Here is a 23,522-nt window from a genome sequence, read left to right on the forward strand (position 1 = left end):
GTGAAGAGTGGACTGCTGGGACTGTCATGTGATCACAGAGCTGAGAACATGACCACTGTGTTTGTCAAAAGTGTACAGTCAAGCAGAAATAAACACATTCCTGGACTATATAGCAACATACCGACAACACGGTGAAGGACAGGATCTGGTAGTATAGGAAGCATTTCAATGGGTTTCAAATGCAAAACACATGTAAACATCTGATTCTTATTGACTTAAAATCATAATTGAAACACATTTTTTTAAGTGCCTCCTGTCTCTGAAAGAACAGACTGTGTGTGTGTGTGTTTGTTTCAGTCACGAGACATGTCCTCTGACTCCTGCACAGGTTTATCTATTAACAGCATTGTGTGAATTTCACAGAACTGCCTCTAATCACGAGCAAATGTCCTGTTCTGGGTGGGGTTAGGGGTTCTAATTTACTCAAGTTTGAAAAATCCAATGTGACGGCACAAGCATTCCTGTGTGTTACACACAGGAAACAGGAATAGCAACACAATATACTGTATTTCTTGCATCCACTAGAGCAGGTTGTTCCACTCCTGGTCTTTGTTCCAACCCTGTTCTAAATTGTTTATTTGAACTAATGAAACCTCCATCCAGATCCTGAAGTAGGTAATGATACAGTTATACCTGTCAAACCAGGAGTGGAATCCCCTGCAGGACCGGGATTGGGCACCCTTCCACAGAGTATACAGAGACAGTGTATAATGCAGGCACAGGTACATCCATTGAGGCCAAAGAGGCTTAATAAACTTCTGAGTTTTTAAAATGTATTAAAACACAAAGGTAATCAATCATTTCTACTGAAAGACTGCATTGCCCATCGTTCTATTTTGCTATTTTCATAATCAGTTATGTACTTATCTTTCATATTTTTCTAATCGTCTACTCATAGAAATCATTAAACTAGTATACAAAATTGAAATATTTATCATATTTATGAGAAAAAGATTTACTTTAGCTTATGTTATATCAGATGACTTTTTAGTGCTGATTAAAATAATTAAGTAACATCTACAAATTACAATTAGAAAATAGAGATTTATTTTAAATAGGTAACTGAGAAAGTAAAAGGTTAAACGAGGAAGGAGGAGTCTGTTGCTGCAAACAACCAATTATTTGATATCATTGACTTTAAATGAACATTTTGATAAGAGGTACTAAATTCAATATAAACAGAAACAATTACACAATGCACACATCTAGTTATCTGTGTGTATTGTGTGTTCTTATCATTGTATGTCAGTATATACCATGTTACTGTGCTGTACTATTCTACAATGATTCTTTCCATTGTAACTCATCTGAGTTTCCTTTGCCCCCAGTTCTTCTTGTTCTGCCCTGCACTCCATTATTGTATATAGCTTCGTAGTATACATACAGAAGGGTGAATCGGATTCCCACCATGGAACTCGGGACAAGCACTACAAGTGATTATAGCAAAGAAAGGAATCCCTTCTCTGCTGTGCTCTTCCATCGTTACACAGGTCTCAAATGCACAGAAAGTACTCACGTTTCCCAGCTTTTTGAACAACTTCTCTGTTGTCAGCATCCAGCTGCTTCCCAGGGTGACTGCCATGCTTTCAGCCAATAACATGATATGACCCAGAAGACACTACAGAGGAAATGACCCAGGAAGTGCAAGTGTGACAGATTTTCTGTGAATGAGGCATAGAAACTGAAAACTTTCTTTAAGCTGTGATAGTACTGGACATGAGGTTTTAAAATGAAAGTATACTGTACATTTGCTATAACATGTGCTTCTTTGTAAACTGAACATTTGTGACCTATGCAGTTATAGAGAATGAAGGAAATCTGTAAACATGGCCCTCCCTTTCTTTGTATATGTTGTTACTAGTTTCTTCAGCAATAAATATGTGTCTTGTTCGAATTGACATATTTACAGAGTTGACGCTGTTTTGTGACTTGGCCCCTTTTTGAGGTCTAATCTCTTTATATGGCTGCTCCCTTTATGCTAACTTGGCTGTTTTTATGCATGTGAATGTTTTTACAGCAAACAAAAGGGTCCAGCAGTTTATCTAGAGCGTTGTACTGAAGTACGTGTACCGGAACCTTCTAAGTATGTTGAAAGCATGGTAAGCAAGCAACATGACTGTGCACATTTACTACTGCAAGTGGGGCAAGCCAAGTAAAGCAATATTCTGGGAAAAACTTCAGACTCAAGTCCCTAGGGAATCTCAAGACAAAATAACAATCATACTAAAAGCAGGTTATTGTATATTCACAAGCCCTGGATTACTGTAATGTAATGTAATTTACAGATTAGACACTCTGATGGTGTTCCTGACTTCAAGTGTGTGTGTTTAGAAGTCTGTGAGGTAAGCAGTTCTCTCAAGCACATTTTGTAACAAGTGTCTTTATGCAACCGTGGATTTCAGAAACCAGTTCAGACCGGCTGCACGCTTTGGGCTGCTGAAGCTAGAATCTGCAGAAAAAACGTGATCTTCTAGAACAAAAGAATATACTGGGAAAAATCTGGGAATGAGAACGGGCCTTTTAGCCTGTCAAGCCTGTCCCATCCTAGCACACCATTTGCCCCACAAAGCGGTTCTAATGTAATAGAATCTCTTTTTCTGAGTGCTGTAATGTTTTAGATCCCGCTGCTTCACCTGGCCGTGCTCTTCCATTAATGTGTAAGTCTTTGTGTAAACTCTTACTCAGCTTCAAGTTATGCCCTCTCATCCTACTCAGCGCTCAGTCTGAAGCAGTGACCAGTGAAGTAAATAGAAGTGGAACAGACTCACCAAGACAAAGACCTGGGTGCTGTACTAGACTCATCACTGTCAGCAGACACACAGTGCCGGGAAGCAATCAAAAGGGAATCCAAACAGAAGGCTTGGGTGTATAAGGTGTACAAAACCAAGCAGGCTATGATGAGGCTGTATGATGCGCTGGTGAGACCGCACTGAGGGTACTGTGTACAATACTGGTCACAACAGCACCAAAGAGACACTGTGGCCCTGGAGAGCGTCCAATGAAGAGAAACCAGACTAATCCCGGGATTTAAATGAATGCGCTTCCACCATATTTGTCCTTTGTGATGTGAAAGGTGAGAAGGTCAGTCCAGGTCAGAGCGGTTGCTATGAGAATATGCAGTGTTGCTATAGAAGAATTAAAGAATATGTACCATTGCTATGAATATAGATACAGTGGTCTCCTCATGATTCTGCTTGGGTTTCTTCAGGGTAACACACTGGGATTGTAATAGGATCACAGTGGAGTTTACATACTTTCCTGTAAAGGATTATAATCCATGAAAACACTTATAAAGCTTAATCATACAATGCCGGTTATATGGTTTTATTTTAGTATGGATATTATATTTCATTACCTGAAATAAACTGTTTAGTTGTCTGCCTTTAACCATGAGTGCTAATCCCAGATTGGCATTGTATTGTTCAATAATTGCTGTTTATGTTTGCCTATGTGTCTCTTATTCAGCGGTAATTTACTGGCTCAGTACAGAATTATTTCACTGGCTTCATGTCAAGGCTGACATAAGGTATTATTACCAGTAATTCAAATTGTACTGCCTGTAAATCATTGGAGTTTTGCAGTTTCCCCATGATACTGTTTTTTCCAGTATCGTTTTGTTAAGCAGTGCTCCAAATGGGTCAAACATCATTCATTTGCAGCGCTGCCAAATTTTTATGGAAACGCCAGGGCAAATTTTGGAAGTAACCAGCCAAAAAGTAGACAACCACCAAGCCTGTACTTACATTTAAGACTTAGATATACTGTAGGTGACGTAAGCCCGAAATACGCTCTTTGCAAAGGAGCTGGCTCTTTTGTACAGCGGGATCGGCGCTATGCTTTAGTACGAGAGGTCCGAGATGATCGCTACAATACATTACAAAAACATACACACGTGCTATGTAAAAAAAAAAAAAATAACACAGGTAAGTAATATTATAAACGATTAATGTATTTATATATTTTTTTTTTTCTCACAATTTACAGTACAGCACTGCAGGTTCTTATGTGGTGAGATCAAATGCGATCCACGAAATTAAATTGCCCTGATCCGTTGACGTATAGTCTATACTATTCTAATTATATTTGTACCGATACAGTACAGTTGTTACACATTTAAAAATAAATACATAAATAAATAACCTGTCTCCCTATTTTACAATTAAACAAGAACCCCGGTCAAATGCATACGTCAAATTCCCCGGTTAAATAAATAAATAACCTGTCTCCCTATTTTACAATTAAACAAGAACTCCGGTCAAATGCATACGTCAAATGCATCAATCATTTGTAAGACTCCCCATATTAACCTGTCCTGTAAATAAGTAGGCGGGCTCACCTTTTTCTTCAGCCGGATTTGCTGAATGGAAGTGCGGGCTCTGGTGTGATTTGTCATTTTATTGGATGCTGCGCTTCAGAACAACGCCACGCCCAGGGGAAGGGCGTGGCAGAGTATGCAGGGCATTGTGGTGATTGAAGTCCTGCACTGATAACGACCTCGTAATCAAAAGCAATAGGACAGACCGCCAAAGATGATATTTACCCGCTGAATGTTTTAAAAACAAGCCAAATCTGGCTCGAAAACAGTGTCTCATTTGCTGAATCATTGTGGCTATACAGCTCTTAATGGATACATTAGGTTATGCGCCAATCAGACAAAAAACAAAAATGATAGTTCATATAATTTGCCAGGAGCACGCCCAGTTTCATGGATATGCGTCTTCGTTTATTATCTGTTTTGCCTTTCCACTGTAAATTTGTGATGACTGACGTCCGTGACTTCCTGAATATTGTGTATTACCTGGTACTGCTGCAAGCAGCGGGAAAAGTATTCCTGTTTAGCTCGTATGAGGGAGTTGTAAACAAACTGGACAGACAATAAGATTCTGACAGAACACACAAAGCTGTGGGAGAATGTAATAATATTCATCTCTTAAGAATGTAATAATAATAAAAAACCTTCTGCACGCTGCATCTTAAGCAATTGTGAAATGTGTTTTAGCATTATAGTTATATATTGTTATAATTTAGTTTGGCAATGGTACAATATGCATTTCAAGGGTCTTTATTTTTATAATATACAGGTATATTAACTCAATTGCTTTAATTGTCAGGAGTTAAATGTTGTTGTTTTTTTTTTTTTTTTTAATTCAGAAGTGATGTTGTGTTATTTCTATTCCTTGAGGAATGATTTTGTTTGAGATTTGTTTTTGGAGTTCGGTAATTGAGCCCTCTGGGTCATTTGGGTCCTGAAATAACACAGGTGGGCCATTCATTTCGGGTCAGTGTGGGATGAAACTCCTCAGCCAAGCTATTTAATTAGAACACTGCTTTCCTGTCTTTCCTCCCCAGCTTGAAGAAGTGCACATTAAAGAAAGTGAAGGAGCTCTAAAGAAAGTCTTGCCTAACCCTAAACAAGGACCTTATTACAGCTAGCATATTATTAAGTTTAATAAGGTGTATCTTAACTGTATCATAGTTTGTGTTTGGGTATGGGAGGTTGTAATTTACTGTAATCTCTACCCTAATACCAAACACAGACAAACACAATAATCAGAATTGTGCAACTTTCTCATGAAAAGCTTATTGAAAGCGCAGGCATACATTGCATTCAGAAAGAAGTATGGTAAAAGCCTAGTAAACAAAGGAAAAATGCGAAGCTGCTGTGTGAATTTTACCAAGCTTTTAATATCTATAAACAGGAGATTTAGGTGAAAAAAGCTACGGAAAAGGCATAAATATTTCAATGAAATATTTTAAAATGCCATTCTCTGTTTTCTTGAGTTTGTACTGTACTCATCATTCAGAGACTGTGCTTTTGAACCTGTCACATGTAAGTGTGATGACATACAGACGGACGGGCGTACAGGTAGACAGACGTCCTATACCAGGTCTCATCACAACTGGATAAGCAGTTCAATAAATGTAAAGTGTGACATACTGTACATACGGCTGCCTCCACTGTACCCCTGTCTTTAGGAATATCTTCCCATGAGGGAGATAATAAACGAATGAGGCAAACTTTAGAACTAGCACCTCAGTTATACTGGCTCACTGACTTATGTTAGTTAACATATTTTCACTGATATGATCAACTCAGAGTTTTTTTTTTTTTTTTTCTGAAGGCCACCAATAGAGAAAGACACAAGTGACGTCATGAACAATATAATCAAAGTTCTTATTGAGGGTTTCAATCAGTTTAGATTTCCTCATCAAAATCGTCTGCCCAGGTCTAAATGGGAGGGGTGTTCAGGCCAGACACAAATGATCCAAACCACATTGAAGAGAACACCTTGATAATCCTGACCCAAACATATACTGGGGTTTTTTTTAAAGTATATTTTCTCCTGCAAAATTGGGGGAGGTGTATATACGTCACAGTTTATATTGGGCGAGTCTACGAAACACAGAGGATGGAAGGTGCCCACTTGAAGACCCCTGAGATGTACCCTACTTAGCTCAATCCAGATGGTTGTCATGCTGATGCGCTGGGGAGACCACACTGGGTTGATCCCCGGAGCCAGCATCACAGCCGTTGTGTGTGCTGATGCGCTGGGGAGGCAAAATGAGCTGATCCCTGGAGCCAGCATTACACTTCAGCAATCAACACCAGACAGAAGGATATCTACATCATCAGATGGAAAACAACGCAAATGGATGGAGATGCAGATGGATCACATTAGTTTACTGCAAAGCTACGCCTTAGTTGGTGCTTATCTTGGAGAGCCGAGTTCAAATCAGCATGAAGTTCAACATCTACTTTCATGTAATGGAAATCACGGGACACAGAATGATCAATGTTGACACAACTTTGCCCGCCCTAGAATCTCTGTGAAATGAGGCCCCTGGATACAATCCAGGGGGACTCAAAGCCTGCCTTATCTGATAATAAAAACCCACTGCACTCCCGTTGCATTCATATGCATGAATACTGGAAAACTACTGGCATGGCTCAATAAAGACTAGTAAACACATACCAGTGTCTGACACTCAAATGTTTGTTTAAAAAGACAGAGCAGCGGAGCCAGACCCAAGCTGCCACAGCAGGATGTCCCTGTGCGCCTTTTTTACGTCATGCACTTGCCACACGCTGTTCACGCTCAGGATGCGTGGAGACAAAAAAACATAACAACAATAATAAAACAACTTCCTTTTATACATTTCAGATTATGTATCTGCAGTCTTGTCACCTGATAAAAACCAACCGTGGTGGTGCAGCCTTAAAAACGCTTCCTTTTTATTTGCATACGACAAACTGAATTGTGGAACGATCCAGGGATTCCCCTCGTCACTCCGCACAATACCGACTCGAGTAATTATTTTACGGCTGTTCGTTGAATGAAATATCTGTATACTTGTTTTTTTATTTGCCTTTATTTACACTGACAGGTTGTCCTTTCTGTTACTCTGATTTCAAACCACGCAGCTGCGTCACTTCAGCGCTGAGGGTTAGGTGGGAGGAGCTGGGGTTCGTCACCGGTGACGCAGTCTGTCCGGCCGGTTCCACTTCCCCCGCCCACTTCACCCTGCTATAAATGCTCGAGCGCGCTTGCCTCATACCGGCAGATAAAGAGCGAGAGGCGGTTGTTGGTAATACGAGATATAGAATTATTTCTTTTAAAGCGTATCGGAAATATTATATATATATATATTTTTTTTTTTTAAATACATTTTTTTTTTTTTTTCGGCGAGTACTACGTAAAAAGTAGCCTTTCCAAAAAGTCAATTAATTTTAAAGAGGCCGCAGGGAGCGCGCGCGCGCGCGGGACCACAACTTCGCCCGAGCTCCGATGACGGAGCAGTTTCTGAAGAGATAAAATAAACCGACTGGCTTCAAAACTTGCCATTTCTCCTTGACTTGGTGAGAGTTTATTATTATTATTATTATTATTATTTATTATTATTATTATTATTATTATTATTATTATTTATTAAATGCTGGGTTTTTTTTGTTTTGTTTTCTTTCAAATGGACGTGTCGCATTTTCACTATAGATCAATAGCATTTCAGGGAGGGAGAGTCGTAATCTTAAGTGTTATTTTAATTATTTTGCCTGGCGAGTTGTTGTTGTTGTGGGGTATGGCTCTTTTGGGTTTTTTTTTCCAATTAAGGAGTGGTTAAATACATACAGACACTCGATCTCCGGCCTGCTGAGGAACAGCAGTACACGTGTTTGATTTGATTGTCACACACACACACACACACACACACATTTGGTTAGTGTGTTATACTTTATAAACGTCTGCTGTTGTCTCACACACCTTCATTGCTGTTTCTTCACATACTTTCAGTTGTAAGTGCCCTCGCAAGGGAGGGCAGGGAGGAATTACCGTGGATGCTGCAGTTTACGGCAAGCTGTACACTGTATAGTAATACACACAGCAGGCAACGTGTCTGTTGACCTCTAACTCCACAGGTTTTGTTTATTTTAATTTTGCATGGGAAGGAAAATGGAGTATATCACCAGACCACACTGTAGTTCTGCGTTTTTTTTTTTAATAAAATGGCTCCATTTCCTGACCTATGAGAGTTCCCATTCAGTCCTTGCCAGCCATCCCAACAGCAGCCTCGTTAGTTGCAATGATCCGCCAGATATTGTTAACTATATGGATAAACACAACCGCTTAAACAAAACTAGAGCTCGCACACATTGGGAGGAAACATATTTAACTGCGCGAACACTACAGAGACGCAATTAATCTAAACGGGCAAAATTGACTATGTAGTCAATATGTAGTCGCATACAGTGGTAGCTAACAGCATGTAAATTAGCGTGCAACATTATGTATAATCTCGGCTCGACCTGAGATCAAGTCCTGTGTTCATTTTGTTAGTTACACACCACTATGTGGTTTTAAGGGTAAGGCTAACAGTATGGATTCCTATGAAGGTGTTCTTGTCTCTTTAAATCATCCATGTCAGCTACTGGCTAAACCTCACGGGGGTACTGTGGCAGACACGAACGATTTTAGATTCAGGCCACATGATTTGGGAACCGGTATGTATTTAGGTTGAGGGGGAGGGGCAGAAGCGGTATGACGGTATTCATTCCAAAACCAGGGCAGCTCACAGAGGTCAAGCTGCAATTCAGAATTGGCACCGACTAGAAATATGCCCCTTTTTAAGAAGTTCATTTTGACATTTCCTCAATTTTAGGACGTATATCTGGATTTAAAAATAGTTTAAGGAGGATTTTTTTTTTTTGATTGAATGCATATTATAAGGCGGATGTATTTGGCATGAAGATGGCTGATTGCGCTTCTGCCAGTACAACTACGTTAATTTTTTTTTTGAATAGAACTACCCATTTCCCTTAAACTTAATAAAATGCACATCCCTATCTTCATCTCTGATGTTGAGCTATTGGGAGCAGGGTTCTTGCTGGCTGTAAGTAAATTTGTACTGGTGGAGAGAAATTCACAAAGGGCTGCTGCCAGTAGATTTTTCTGCTGGTTCTCCTAGCCGCTCTGACATTAGAAAATGATTGTACTGCCCGATCCCACCCGAACTAGCACACGCAAGTGGAGACAGTTAAATTGGAGAAGTGTAATTGCAGTCGTTTGGAAACGGAAGCTGTTTCCGTTTAGTGTAATTATTAATAACGTTTGACAGCTGGAAGCCGGAGCGAACCGGCTTCTCTAGCTAGACATTCGCATAAGTGTTTCTGTTGTAACGCTGGTCAAAGGTTTATACAAAATAAATAGCTTACAGGCATTATGCAATGCTTTATTTCCTATGTGAATGTTGTTTGTGTTTTTAGCCTGGCCGCAGGGTCGGTTTAAATAATCAGTCTAGACACTTCTACAGTGTTTTGGAAAGGGAAATGTGTCTAACCTACGGCTAAGGTCGTTGCGGTGTAACGGGGTATTTACTGTCTCAAAATACGCCCAGAGGGGGTGGAAAAGGATTTGGTTGACCACTAGGATAAATATTTTTTTCTAACTACTCGGAAAACAAGTGTCGTTTTTGGTACAGTAACTTGGTTAGTGTTGTAACGCTGCCAAGCTTGCGGAATATTTAAACACAATGCAGAGATGTTCGCAATGATGCCTCAGTTTAGGACAGTAATAACCGTATTACTGTATTTCCTGAATGAGCGCTCAAGTAACAACACCTTTATTTCTCAAATTACAATAAGAGGACGTTACAATAGGCGGGAAGATTTTTAAATGTATTTACCAGTGTTTTTTTAAAAGACAATGGGATTAGTAATGTATTCACCCCTGCGGCTTCCTTTTGAAGTACATATCTGGTTTTATCCGCATTATTACCATCTCTCGCTGTGCTGCTGCGTATCATTCATTAAAGCGGAACAGCGCGTTTGTTCACAGCGGTGTATGGTGCTCTTGCTTTGCTTATCAGTAAGGGGATTTTCTTTGTCTTAATAGGAAGAATGCTGAGCTCTGCCTTGACTGACCATGCATATTTAACATCGTCTACCGCTTGGTAGTGCTCAGAAACAGGCGACTCTGCTGCAGCAAATACCAATGAACATTTTCCTGTCTTTAGGAAAGTTAGCATTTCTTGTCAGCTGCTTAATGAGTGCCTTTATAGTGGGTGTGTGGGACTGATTCAGAGCTGTTCAGTTTCATTAATTGCATACAGAGCATGTGTTTTCAAGCCCAGCGGGGGTGCTGAATAGGTGTTCCCATTTTTAATTTGCAATTAAGTTATCTCTGGAGTTAAAACCCAAACATCTTTTGTATGGTGAATAACAATCATCAGGAATTGACAGGTAGACTCTCTATGCCATTCATTGGGATTCCTTCCATAAGTCACAAAGAGTCCCAATCACAACACAGCCTGCTCACAGAAAGGCTGAAGTCAGAGTAGCAGAATCGCCACATAAATTACTACTTGCATAAAACCTAGGACCTTGAAAGTCAGTTCTGCCTCAGATTGTATCCCCTTATCTTGTTCTCAGTCCGTCCTTTACTTAACTGTTGCTGTCTGTTGCTGTTTATTGTAATACATTTAAGGCCATTAAGGGTTGTCCAGGTGGAAGTTTTAAAGGAATTACTAATTTAAAATTATTTCTTTCAGGATGAAGAATCTTTCATCTCCAGCGTTTTCTGCAAAATGGATGTTTGTTCAATCTTTCTAACTGCCCAGAGCCAAAGAAACTATCTCGAAAAGACTAGTATACGCAGAGGATAGCAGTAACTCCCCACCCCACACAACACCCATATATTGTATTGCTATTCAAAACAAATACATATCCTTAGTTTACATTACATTTTTTATAGAAAAAATATTTATTGAAAGCAAAGCATTCATACTTAGAAGCTATTTATTTGTACACTAAGATTGTGAAAATGGAATTGACGACTATGGCAGGTTTTGTGTCCACTACTCTGGCGTCTCTGACTCCGGGGCCTCTGGAGGATTATCTCTGGTTGTTGGTAGTTGGCTTCATCATTGCATTTGTCCTGGCGTTTTCTGTTGGTGCCAACGATGTGGCAAACTCCTTTGGCACAGCTGTTGGCTCGGGCGTGGTGACCCTGCGACAGGCCTGCATCCTGGCTACGGTGTTTGAAACGGTTGGCTCAGTGTTGCTGGGAGCGAAAGTGAGCGAGACAATCCGCAACGGAATCATCGACGTCCAGATGTACAACACCTCCCAGCATGTATTAATGGCTGGGTCTGTCAGTGCCATGTTCGGTGAGTTGCCTTGTTTCTCCATAAGAGTATCACTACCAATGAGCATGTTTTGCTTTTCATTAAATGTCTGCATTAAACACAAAACATGAGAGCTTGCTTCCCTAACACCACTGTAGCTTGTTGCACTGTGTGAAATGCCCAGTTTTTGTCCATTATGAATGGTGTTTTCTTAAGTGCTGCACTCTACAATACATTTAGTCAGAGGTCGCGTTAACACAAAATTATGCAAAACGAGTTAGACGGAAGAAATATTGTCTTGTGTTCATAGAATGGGAAAGGGATGGAGACATGCATCTTCGTGGTAATCCTATTACACTGCAGCAAAATGACCATAAAATACTTGCTTGTTTTATTAAACAAAAAATAACAGAAAAAAAACTTGTGTATAACAGGAACTTCTTTTGATTGCAGGTTCTGCTGTATGGCAGCTATTTGCTTCGTTTTTGAAGCTACCCATTTCTGGAACTCACTGCATTGTGGGTGCGACGATCGGCTTCTCCCTGGTAGCTAAGGGGCAGCAAGGGGTTAAGTGGTTGGAACTCCTCAAAATCGGTAAGAATCAGATATCTTTCTGAATGTTTGCTGTACTGTCATACAAAGATGAGTTACTCTTTGATTTTTAAAAATTGAAATTGGTAGTAAATGTACAATATTGAAATACTGTATGCAAGATGAAGTTGGCTAATGTGGATCTGTTTCTTGAATACAAAAGATTAAATGTTTTAAAAAAAAAAAAAAAAAAAAAAAAACACACATCATGCATTGTTTGCTTTTTATCCCCAGTCAGGATGTCTAAGCCTTAAGTTGCAACATGTCTTGGTGAAAAGATGTTTTAGTTGCTTGATGGCCAAAGGCCATTCAGACTTCAGCAATAGTACAGTGACTAATGGTGATTTGTTTTTGTTGTTTTAAGTGGGTTCCTGGTTCATCTCCCCTCTTCTATCTGGCATCATGTCTGCTATTCTGTTTTACTTTGTCCGCAAATTCATTCTACGCAAGGTAAGGCCTAGATCACTGAATGAGTTTACAGGGGAGGTGGGTTCTTTGGGTTAGAAACTAGCACAATTGTGGTTCTAATCCCAAGGACTAGTACCACTTGAGACTTGCTAGTCCTTGTGTGAAGTTTCCAAGCCAGTCAACCACTGTTGGGGTCCCTAAAATATTAGGCTGACACTTTATTTAAATGTTTATTAAATGTTTGATTTATTTATTGTAGGCTTAGTTAAAAAAAATAACATTCCAATGAACATTAATGCTCATTCACAGGTGCATTGATTGGGTTTCTGCACCTGCTTTCCCCACATTCTGAACCCTAATAAAGTCTGTGTGGACAACACCATTGACGGCATACTTCACGTAGCATATCACTGACTCTGTAATGGAACTATCTGTAGAACCGACAAATATTAGCAGCTGCTATTCTGGTTAACTGGGCTGGACGCTGGGTCCTTGCAATAGCGTTATATACTCCTCTTCCTGTTTGAATTTCTATAGGTTATCTCTACATTTTAATCCTTTTGCCTCATCCAGTTGCACAGCCATTCAAAATCAGAATATGGTCGGGAATGCTTTGCAAGGGCGTGGGCTTTTCTAAGCTTTTTTTTTTTTTAAATCTTTAAAATCGGAGGTGTTTATGGGGTGTGGTAATAGTTACGCTTTTGATGTACCTTGTTGGTCAGTCTTTGCCTTCATCAGTTTCACACAGTTATAATTATTAAATTATTTTTTATATGCTTTTTCTCTTGTCAAATGTGCTACTCTGGCTTTTGTCATACTGGACACAAACCTTGCATCTTCTGAAGGTGTAGATTTACTGCAGCCAGTCCAAACTGAAAGCCATCTTAAAGTGCACTGCCTCTCTTCTCTGTCATTTCTTGTTTGCGATTCATCCTTTTTTTACATTTAATTTTTTTTTTGTGGTGGGGGATTGCAACCTGGTATAAATCTCCACATTTTTGTACAATTTCACTTGCTTCAAAGATGCAGTACGCTATTAATTTATTCATCGCCATGGTTTAAATGTAAACTTTTTAGGTATTAAACTAAATTTACTTTAGACGTAAACATCAAAACACCAAAATAGCTCAAGTGAGTAGTCATTTCCTCACAATGTTTCTTTGAAATGGACCATATGAAATTGTTCTAGCATTTTACACCAAGTTGTAATATGAATATATTAATAGTAGGACATAGTTAAGCAATCATCCCTTAAATCTATATAGTGTTAAATATTCTATTTTACACATTAAAGATTGACATACCAAATGAGTTGTGTTCAACAATTGGACTTTTTCAAAAAATACATACAGAATTGAAAAAATGTAATGTGAGGAAATGGCCATTTTTATGCTGTTGTCTGAGGTATATTGTTTCAAGTTCGGTTAAACCACAGCAATGAATAAATTAAGTGTAAGATTTCGCACAGACAATTTAATGAAACACATTCGCATATCTCACAATGCAAAATTCAATGAGATGAAGGAAGGTTTCAGTTCTGAGTGACTGTTTTGTAAGCATTATGAATGTTTGTAGATTTTGTGTAGCTGCCACATGGTTTTCCATTTGCCATTTCATTGTGGCTTTGTGGTTCAAGATATTTGGTACACAGCTATATTTGTATTTTGGAATGTTTGACGAAAAATTTTTACAACTTTTTGCAATTAAGACTTCCATCAAATGCAAAATGTCATTTGAAATATGTAGGCTTTTTTAATTCCATGTCCCTCGATTCCTCTTGCTGTTCTCTAACTGAAGACCATTTCTTTTTATAGAAGGACCCCGTACCCAATGGGTTGCTTGCCCTACCTGTCTTCTACGCCTGCACTATTGGAATAAACCTCTTTTCCATCATGTTTACTGGAGCACCTTGTAAGTACAGGAAATCTGAAACATACCTAACTGTAAATGCTTTATTATGGACTCAGTAACTTTAATCCTGCACAATAGTCATTTCCTAAAGGGACTACTCTTCATATTTATTGCTGTCCAAAAAACAAAATGCTGTATTTTGTGAAATGTTTCTGTTTTAGTAATTGTTTGTTTTTCAGACTGGGAGACCTCATTAAACGCATAATTTTACTCCTTTTTACTTTACAGGGATGAATAAAGAAGTCAACTGGCCTGGGCCGATTATACAGAAGGCTGCAGGCCGGTGTACCCTGAGATATGCACACACTTACTGTAGCTGTTTTGGTAGTTCTGCGTATAGTCAGGGTTTTATTCAGACTTGCAACACAGCTCCAGTCCTCTCTTCTGCCTTAATCTTACATTAACAGGTTGGTCACCAACTGATGTTTGTCAGGCCAATAACATTTGATTTATGTTTTTTTGATGTATATCTGAAACTGATGGCCAGTATTTGTACAATAGGCACTCATAATATTTGTGTATAAGTGTACTACACACGTGTACATGTACTGTGTGTACCAATATGTGAAGCGTATACAAAAAGGATTTCTTATTTTGCAAAACACTTTAATATTAAGTAAACCAAAAGAACTGAAAGATTAGCATACTACTAGCTTTACCAAATAGGACACAACATACATTGTGAAACGCAAGCCTTTTCATACAGCTGGTTAGAATTCTGCACCATCGATCTCTTAAGAGCTGAAGATGACTCCCAAGAAGAAAGCAGCTTCATGTCAACAACTTTATTTCTCATTTCATTTAATTCCTCCATAAATGGGTTGGTACTCACTCCAGAGCTTGACTTGCTAGCTTATCTAACTTGAGCTATATGATGGTATGGAAACTATACTTGGTAACTAGAAATACTCTGTTTACCTACTAAATAATGGATTTTGACCACTATGCAGTAGTTTATAAACAAACGTTCAATGGTCTTTTAATGTACCATGAGCAGATTTCTGTTACTAGATACCACCAGGCAGAATAACCTTAACATTTGAATTTTTTGGGTGGAGTCCAAAAATGTGGCCATTGTGAACCTATTTCTAGATTATTTTAGAAATTGGTCTGAATTATTATAACTGCTTGACTTAACTTACTGGTTGATTAGAATGCTGGCCTAGAACACCGAGCTGTACATTTCTCTGGGAGTGTGAGTGCATAATCTCCTGAACTCATTTTTCTGTGGGGATGTGAATGTTGAACAGTGTACTGTACGTCATGTAAACTTTGCAGTACCCTTGAGTGGGTTAGAATAGCTGGTTATTTCTAGAATTGCCCCTGTGTAAAAATGGCATTCTTTCTCAAAGCTTGCAACACATTTAATTTAAGATTAGAAACACTTAATAAAATGTGTGTGTAAAAAATAAACTATTTATTATTGGTCCAGGCTGGATACAAACAACTTTTGTAAATGTAAAAATTGAAAATACTTGGACTTGTTTTTTAAGGACCTTGATGTCTTTTTAAAAATAATCCTCCTTTTTTTACTGTTCATATGGAGAGGGGTTTATTTTAGTACATGTTGTTTCTTTTTCAAAACCCTACTGGCTTGAATATGCTTTAATTTGATTGCAAACAATTTGCTAGCTAGTTTCAAATTCTGTAATCTCTTCTGCTGCTGAAGGTCCACCAGCTAATCTGCAGCTGTCAGGCATGGTAAAGGTCTAGCATTGCAGAAGGTCTGATGTGACACCAGTAGTATTCTATCAGCACTTGAGCATATGTTAATGTTGAACATTTTCAGCAACTCTGGCCTTGTTTAGATTGTGTAATATCAGGATGTGCCTAAAAGTTTAAGAAAAAAAAAAAACTGGAAGGAACTCTGTCAAACGTATGAACATTGAGAAATAAGATGAGATTTTGCAATACTGGTTATATGACCTTGCAACTTAAGAATTGACACGCCTCCTGAATCTTAAAACTAAAATTCAGTGTTAAACTGTGGGGTTGCTGTATATTTTAGAAGTGTTGCTTTATTTACAAAGCCCTGGCCATTCTGCAAAATGGTCTGACCAACAGTGTCTCATTGAATAGCTAAAAATAACAACCCTTGACTACATGGTGGGTTTTTTTTTTTTTTTTTTTTTTTTTTTTTTTTTTGCCTAGTCTTGTATAACTACAATAATATCACTGCTGTGTAGACGGGGGAGGGGAGGATTCAGAGTCATTCGATCAACATACAAGGTGTTTGGTTTTTTATTTTAGTACTGAATGTAATTAGAAATAAATGTAAAGTTTTTTTTTTTTTTTTTTCCTTGTTTAACAATGTGGGCACAATTAATTGAGGCCTATGCTTCTGCTCCGGTGCTACTTTCACATGGGGGGAGGGGGTTCTCAATCAATCTTGTTAGGGTACTATATCCAGCCGAGTAAACTACAAGCTGCCAACTTGCATTGTTGATTATTTGTGAGGTTCAGTGTATCTGTAGATGTCAACGTTTCCTGGTGGCTGTAAAGTAGACCTGTTCAGTTTTAAAAAACAACATTTTTATATTAAGTGAAGGAAAAAGCTTCAATTGACGCATGATATGATGTTTAATACAGCAGTTCTCAAACCCAAGTGTATAAGCTCCCCTGCAATTGTGTCCATATTGAGCTCGCCATCATCAGTCTCCCGTGCATTCATGTTTGTATACTCTAAAGGGAAGACGTCTGCAGCAGCAGGAGCCTGGCTCATCCAGCACTGGAGAACTGTGTGGGTGCTGTATAAGGATGGACTTTTCCCCTGAAGTCTTCCAACTTTTTTTTCTTCTTTTCTCCTAGTGCTGGGGTTCAAATTCCCTGTGTGGGGTATGATTCTGATAACTCTGGGTTGTGCAGTGATCACCGCTCTCATCGTCTGGTTTGTCGTCTGTCCCAGATTGAAAAGAAAGATTGAACGTGAGTATCTCTGCCTCCTTTTGGTGCAGTCCTATAGCTTTTGGTAAGGGGAATGGTGGTGGTTTTATCAAACTTACTTGATTTAGGAGTTGTTTCATTAAACATTTAAATAAATGTGTGAGATGCAATTTGATGCAGAAACCAAGCGTTCTTAGAAAAAGAACAAAACTAAATGTGCTGCTGTAACATTGCAATGTTAAATTCTAGTAAAAATAAACATTTGTATGCTTTGGTTGGCATGGATTTTAAAATGTCTAGCCAGAGAAATTAAGTGATGTCTGTCAAGCTTTGAATGTATTTGGGTTTAGTGGCTAATCGAATCCTGAATTCCAAAACTCCTCTCTTATAATTGAGGATGATGAATGGCTCAACCTTGAAGACAAAAAGGGAAATTTAAAATCCCATGACTGACTTGTCACTTACCCTTGAAGCTGAGGAAGTGCATTGTAACCCAGAACATACTCTGCAGTTGCTATGCTTCATTGCTGGTGTGCTGCAGACCGCTTTATCAATGTAAGAATAAAAATGCACTTGCTGTTGAAATCAGTAAGTGGCTGTCAGCATCCCAGTGAGGGGACTTCACCTTAATTGCATCTCCTTGAGCATTTTGGTAACCAGTACGATGTAGAACTGGATTGTCAATTAGAAATGGGGGGGAAGCGCTTTTTTTTTTCCTTCAGATGGCAAATATTAATATTGGATTTGTGGGTTGGCAAAAGCACAAGGCTAAATTAGATTTTCTGACGTCTTGTACATTGTTACCCTGTGGTCTGATTGGGAATCGTTTGCTGAAGAGGAGATGAGATTGCGTAAAGTGGACTGAAATCCTGTGTTCCAGAGAACTATTCCTGCAGTGGAGCTGCTAGAGCACTTGCTTGCTACCCACTTAAATTCATACTCAACACTCCAGATAAACTGGGTGTTTTACACATTGCAAAAATATACATTACGCATGATATTTAAATGTAATGCATAAAGAATGCGCAAAGTAATTTTGCAGCATTGCTTGAGTTCATTTTATCAAACTTCTTGTACTTCGTTGGTTCCCGGCATCTCAATGGACAATTGTTTATACACTGCAAACTGTAGCTAGAGAATGGGTAATTCAAATACCGGGAAAGCTAATTGTAGCCTGCCTTTGAATTACAAGAAGAACGTGACCAATAGGTCCAGGCATTTTCAATGAAATGCACTCCCTTGCAATACGTATTTGTGACTGGTGAATAAGCGACTGGATCTTCGGGATTTCTCTGCGCAGTCTTTAATCCAACTCTGCCTAACCTACCAATTTACCTATCTGTCGAGTTTTTGGAAGGTAGAACTATATACAGAGTACAATATTCTGTGTTTGAGCCAGTCAGGATGCTTTATTTTTCTATAGCAACATGATCACCGTGATAAGGAATACAATATTATTTATTTGCATTGGTGCAGAATCGGTACAGGTGTGGTAGGTTTTTTGTGTGTGTTTTTATTTTTTAGTTTAGGGAGTGTATTTGGAAAGGGCTAGCACAAGAAAATGTTTACATAAAACAAAAAAAACTACTAGTGGGAGGAGACTCAGTAAGCACAATAACAAACTATATTGAGAGTAGCAACTTGGACCATAGTATTAAGGCAGGACTAAATAACACTGCTTTTTGTATAGTAGTTCAAATTAACATTACCATTCAAATGTAAGGCTGTAGTTAATGCACTTTGTGCCTACAGGTACATCTCAATAGTGCAGCACTAATACAGAAACATTTCTGAAGGTAAAATAATAAAATGCTTTTTAAAAGACCAGATTTATTATTTTAGATTCTAGCTTTTGTTTGTTTTACATGCAGGACAGAGTTATTTTTATTAAATGTTCACGGATAAATCTACTGGTTAATTGACTAATGCATGCCCATAAATCAAAAATCCAATTTGAATTGAGCGACCACCCTAACTTCAATGTATACTTTGGTATACATTCCTAAAACTCTGTCAGTCGGATTGCATTCTTCTAAGACTAGCTGTTTCAAGAGGTTCGATTTTAGCAACTAGGAATTGCAAGAAATACGTTGCATTTTCGAATATGATCTCTGAAGAGGACTTTCCAATCTAGCTTTTTTTTTTTTAAGTTTGTATAGTACAGTAGTGTACTAAAACATTTGATCATTATTGTATATATCTGAATGAAACAAGCCAAAACAAGCCCCCCCCCCCCCCCCCCCCCCCCCCCCCCCCCCCCCCCCCCCCCCCCCAAATCTGCTTTTAATTTTAGTTTTGCTTCTTTTTATTAACTTTCGCATATGTTTATTTATTCTCCATAACATACGTGTGTGTATCACTGTAAGAATGGACAGGTGTCGCATGAATGACAGTGACATTTTGTGTTGACTGGTGAAACATTTAGACCAGTCAGTTTTTGCTAGCGGTGGATTATATTTATGTAAAACTGAACACATGTGGGACACTGCAGCTCACTGGCTCCGTCCAGATTCTAGTTGACACAGTAAAATAAACATTGAGGTTTTGGAACTTGTGTTTTTGTTTGTTTGGGAAGAGGTTGATCTAGTGTCTTGTACTTAATTTGTGCAGGAGGTTGAACAGTGTGAAATACACACAATTTTACCAAGGCTTAGTAACTGTAATAAATGCTTAATATTGTTAGCCACCACAGAGTATTAATATCTAACCCAATCTTTCTTTCTCCCTCGCCAACAGGAGAGATTAAGTCAAGTCCTTCTGAAAGCCCTTTGATGGAGAAAAAGAATAGCGACTTGCACTGCCCAGTGCTGAAATCTGACCCTGAGACTAAAGATCCACCTTCAAATGGGATTTCTGTTGAAACCAAGAGCCCTGTGATGGAGGGCGTCTGCACTCTCCTGCCTTCTAAGCCAGTGTCTGGGGAGCGGGCAGTCGCGTTCAACATTGGGGATTCGGATGATGGTGACGAGATGGACAAGCTGCAGGAGGGAGACGAGAAGGATACCAGCGACGACGTCCCCTGCAATAATAGTAAACCTCATTCTGCTATCGGATCATTGTTTGGATGTAGGGTGGAGTCTTCCATCTCAGGATGGAGTGTTAACACGGGTTAACAGTAGCTGTAGCTAGTCTAGTTTCTGAATGCATTTGATAAACTGATTTGGTGCTTCTGAAAAGACACTAATTTTTTTAAACAGGGATAGTAAACTGACTCAATAGTTCAGTTTTTTCTTTTAGTTTTAATTGCTTTATTTCTTCAAAATAGTAGCAAAAAAGGTTATTTAAGAGGCTGGAATTGAGGGGGTTGCTGCTTTTAGGTTATTAGTATTGTTTTGCGTTCAAAATGTTAATTTTACCTTTTTGTCTCCCTGTTGAAGTGCCAGAGAATGCAGGACGCGTACAATTCAGGAATGTGGTGAGCAGCCATCTCCCCAGCAATGGCTATAGCCAGTACCACACTGTGCACAAAGACTCTGGACTCTACAAGGACCTACTTCACAAGCTGCATCTGGCCAAGATGGGCGACTGCATGGGGGAGTCTGGGGACAGGCCCATGAGGCGCAACAACAGTTACACTTCCTACACCATGGCCATCTGTGGCATGCCTCTGGACCACTTTAAGCCCCGTGACAGCGACTGGAAAAGTGGGGTGGCTGTTGAGGACACGGAGAAGGACAACATGGGGGCTGACCATGGCAAGAAGAGGGTGCGCATGGACAGCTACAACAGCTACTGCAACGCTGTGGCGGAATCAACCCTGGCGGAAGGGCTAGAGGAGAGCCCGGTGTCGGTGGAGGTAGGGATGGCTCACCGGAAGAGCAGCGATGGATCCCTGGAAGACTGCTGCGAGAAGGACAAGCCAGAGGTCTCCCAGCTCTTTCGGTTCCTCCAGATCTTGACTGCTTGCTTTGGATCCTTTGCTCATGGCGGGAATGATGTCAGGTTGGTAGTTTTATTTGTGCAGAACACATGAAATGTAACCATTATTTTAATATGCTACAGTGCATTTGCTGTGTGAACCTTTAGCCAGGCACAGTACAGATACAATGTAAGACTGGAGTACTTTAAGTACAGTGGAACGTCGCATAACTCCTTTATTTCTGCACATCTGCGTTTCATGCTTTGAGTATTTAATACATACGGGCAGAGAGGTACATGAACTTGCAGCCCCGTATGTTACGTGACTGGCAAATTACGTTTTAAAACCAAAAACCACCTAAATGACTGCCACGGGGCTTCGTGTTGAGGTGGGCTGCGTGTGTGTCGGTCAACTGTGTGTAATAGTGACGTTTCAATACACCAGTCAAAAGCTGTGGGGTTTTTTTTGTTTTTCCTCAATTAAAGCTTTTTGTGGAGATGGCTTATAGAAACACTGTTGCCTAATTAATCTCCTCGTTTACATTTGCTTACTTTTAAGCAAAAAATGTATCCATGTTTAAAGCAGTGTGTTTTGCTTTTGTTCACTAACCTATTTATGGATGTGTAAATGCTGTTTCTATAGATGTTCAAGTCCCACTTTCACATCTGCCTACATCATACTGTATTAAATATTAGTAACATGAAATGAGGTGATTCAGACTTCCAGCTTTTGTGCTCTTGTTAAAAGGTGGAACATGTGTGAATACTGAATGGCTTTTCTTCTCTTTCCAGCAATGCAATTGGACCCCTGGTTGCTCTCTACCTAATTTATCAATCTGGTGAAGTTGCCTCAAATACTCCAACCCCTATCTGGCTGCTCCTGTATGGAGGAGTGGGCATCTGTGCTGGTCTCTGGGTCTGGGGAAGGAGAGTGATCCAGACCATGGGAAAGGACCTCACCCCCATCACTCCTTCCAGGTAGAGAGGCTAAATATAAGCCACTAATTTATGCAAATAGGTCAGCTGATGCAGTAATGGTGATCTGTTTGCAGAAAGTAGTGACTCTCTACATTTCTATTGTCGCTTTTAAGCAAAGCGAGTTTGATGTAGTTTATAATGTAAACATTGTAATCATCTATAGAACAGAAGTGATGCCATTTATTTATTTTTTTAAACAGTGGCTTCAGTATTGAGTTGGCATCTGCTTTGACTGTGGTGCTTGCTTCAAACATCGGACTTCCCATCAGCACAACGCACTGCAAGGTTTGTATAATGGAGGGTTTGACAAAATAGATAGCCCTTGTGACCGGTGCAAGTATCCCAGTGGAGTTCAAAACTAATCCTCAATTACCCCAACAGGCCAGGTTTTTGTTTCAATCTGGGTCAGTTTTGTTTAGCATGCATATAAGACGACTCGAACAAGCTGTGAAGCTTTAAACAGTGTTTAGCTCTAGCGTTGATACTAATCGCTAGGCAGTATACATGAAGAAAAAAATAGAACCACTGGGGGTACTTTAGTATCTGGATGCCTTATAGAAACCACATTGTGTAATCAGTCCTTTCATTTTATTTATTTTTTTACTGTGTGTTTATTCACACTGAGAACACGTGCCCCCCCCCCCCCCCCCCCCCCTAAAAAAAATGTAGTACTAATGTGAGTTTCATCCCAGCCTTCTGGAAGCTTTGCACAGGTGTCCTTGCTCTTCACACTGTTTACAACTACCAATAGAAGTAGTCAACCTAGCAAATGCTCTTCTGATGGCCTCCCCTCGTTCGCAGGTTGGCTCTGTCGTGTCCATTGGCTGGCTGCGCTCCAAGAAGGCTGTTGACTGGCGCCTGTTCCGTAACATCTTCCTGGCCTGGTTTGTCACTGTGCCCATCTCTGGGCTCATCAGTGCAGCCATCATGGCCCTCTTCAAATATGTCATCCTGGATTCCTGAGTGTGCTAACAGGGGGGTTCATGCAAAGTTCACCTTAGAAAAGGGAGATCTTCAGTCTGACAGCAGAGCAGCTGAGGTGGACAAAGGAGGAGGGACTGCTGTCTTTTATGGAAGATTATTTCAGCTTCAGCTCTGTATTCTTGCTATATTACTGTGCTTTTAACTTATCGGTGTATTAAGACTGCCATAAGCGTATGTATGCTGTACATAATTGCTAGTAAATTCCCAACCCCTCCCAAAACAACAAGTTCCTTCACATTCTGTAATTTATGTACATATTTTTATTTTTTACACTTGTGTTTAAATGTCAGAGT

The 23,522-nt window shown here is 39.5% G+C and overlaps 1 protein-coding gene across 1 annotated transcript; it reads left to right on the top strand.

Annotated features, from left to right (window-relative positions):
- Positions 1 to 7,781: 7,781 nt before the first annotated feature.
- Positions 7,782 to 23,508, top strand: LOC121302448 (sodium-dependent phosphate transporter 1-A-like). Its single transcript, XM_041232430.1, has 11 exons — positions 7,782 to 7,858; positions 11,041 to 11,658; positions 12,070 to 12,210; positions 12,572 to 12,657; positions 14,430 to 14,526; positions 17,335 to 17,451; positions 20,146 to 20,439; positions 20,787 to 21,351; positions 22,060 to 22,245; positions 22,446 to 22,530; positions 23,047 to 23,508. The coding sequence occupies exons 2-11, from the start codon at positions 11,313 to 11,315 to the stop codon at positions 23,206 to 23,208; spliced, it is 2,079 nt and encodes a 692-aa protein (XP_041088364.1). The 5' UTR covers positions 7,782 to 7,858; positions 11,041 to 11,312; the 3' UTR covers positions 23,209 to 23,508.
- The last annotated feature ends 14 nt before the right edge of the window (positions 23,509 to 23,522 follow it).

The sequence above is a fragment of the Polyodon spathula genome, chromosome 29 (assembly GCF_017654505.1).
Source record: "Polyodon spathula isolate WHYD16114869_AA chromosome 29, ASM1765450v1, whole genome shotgun sequence".
In the NCBI taxonomy this organism is placed as follows: Eukaryota; Metazoa; Chordata; class Actinopteri; order Acipenseriformes; family Polyodontidae; genus Polyodon; species Polyodon spathula.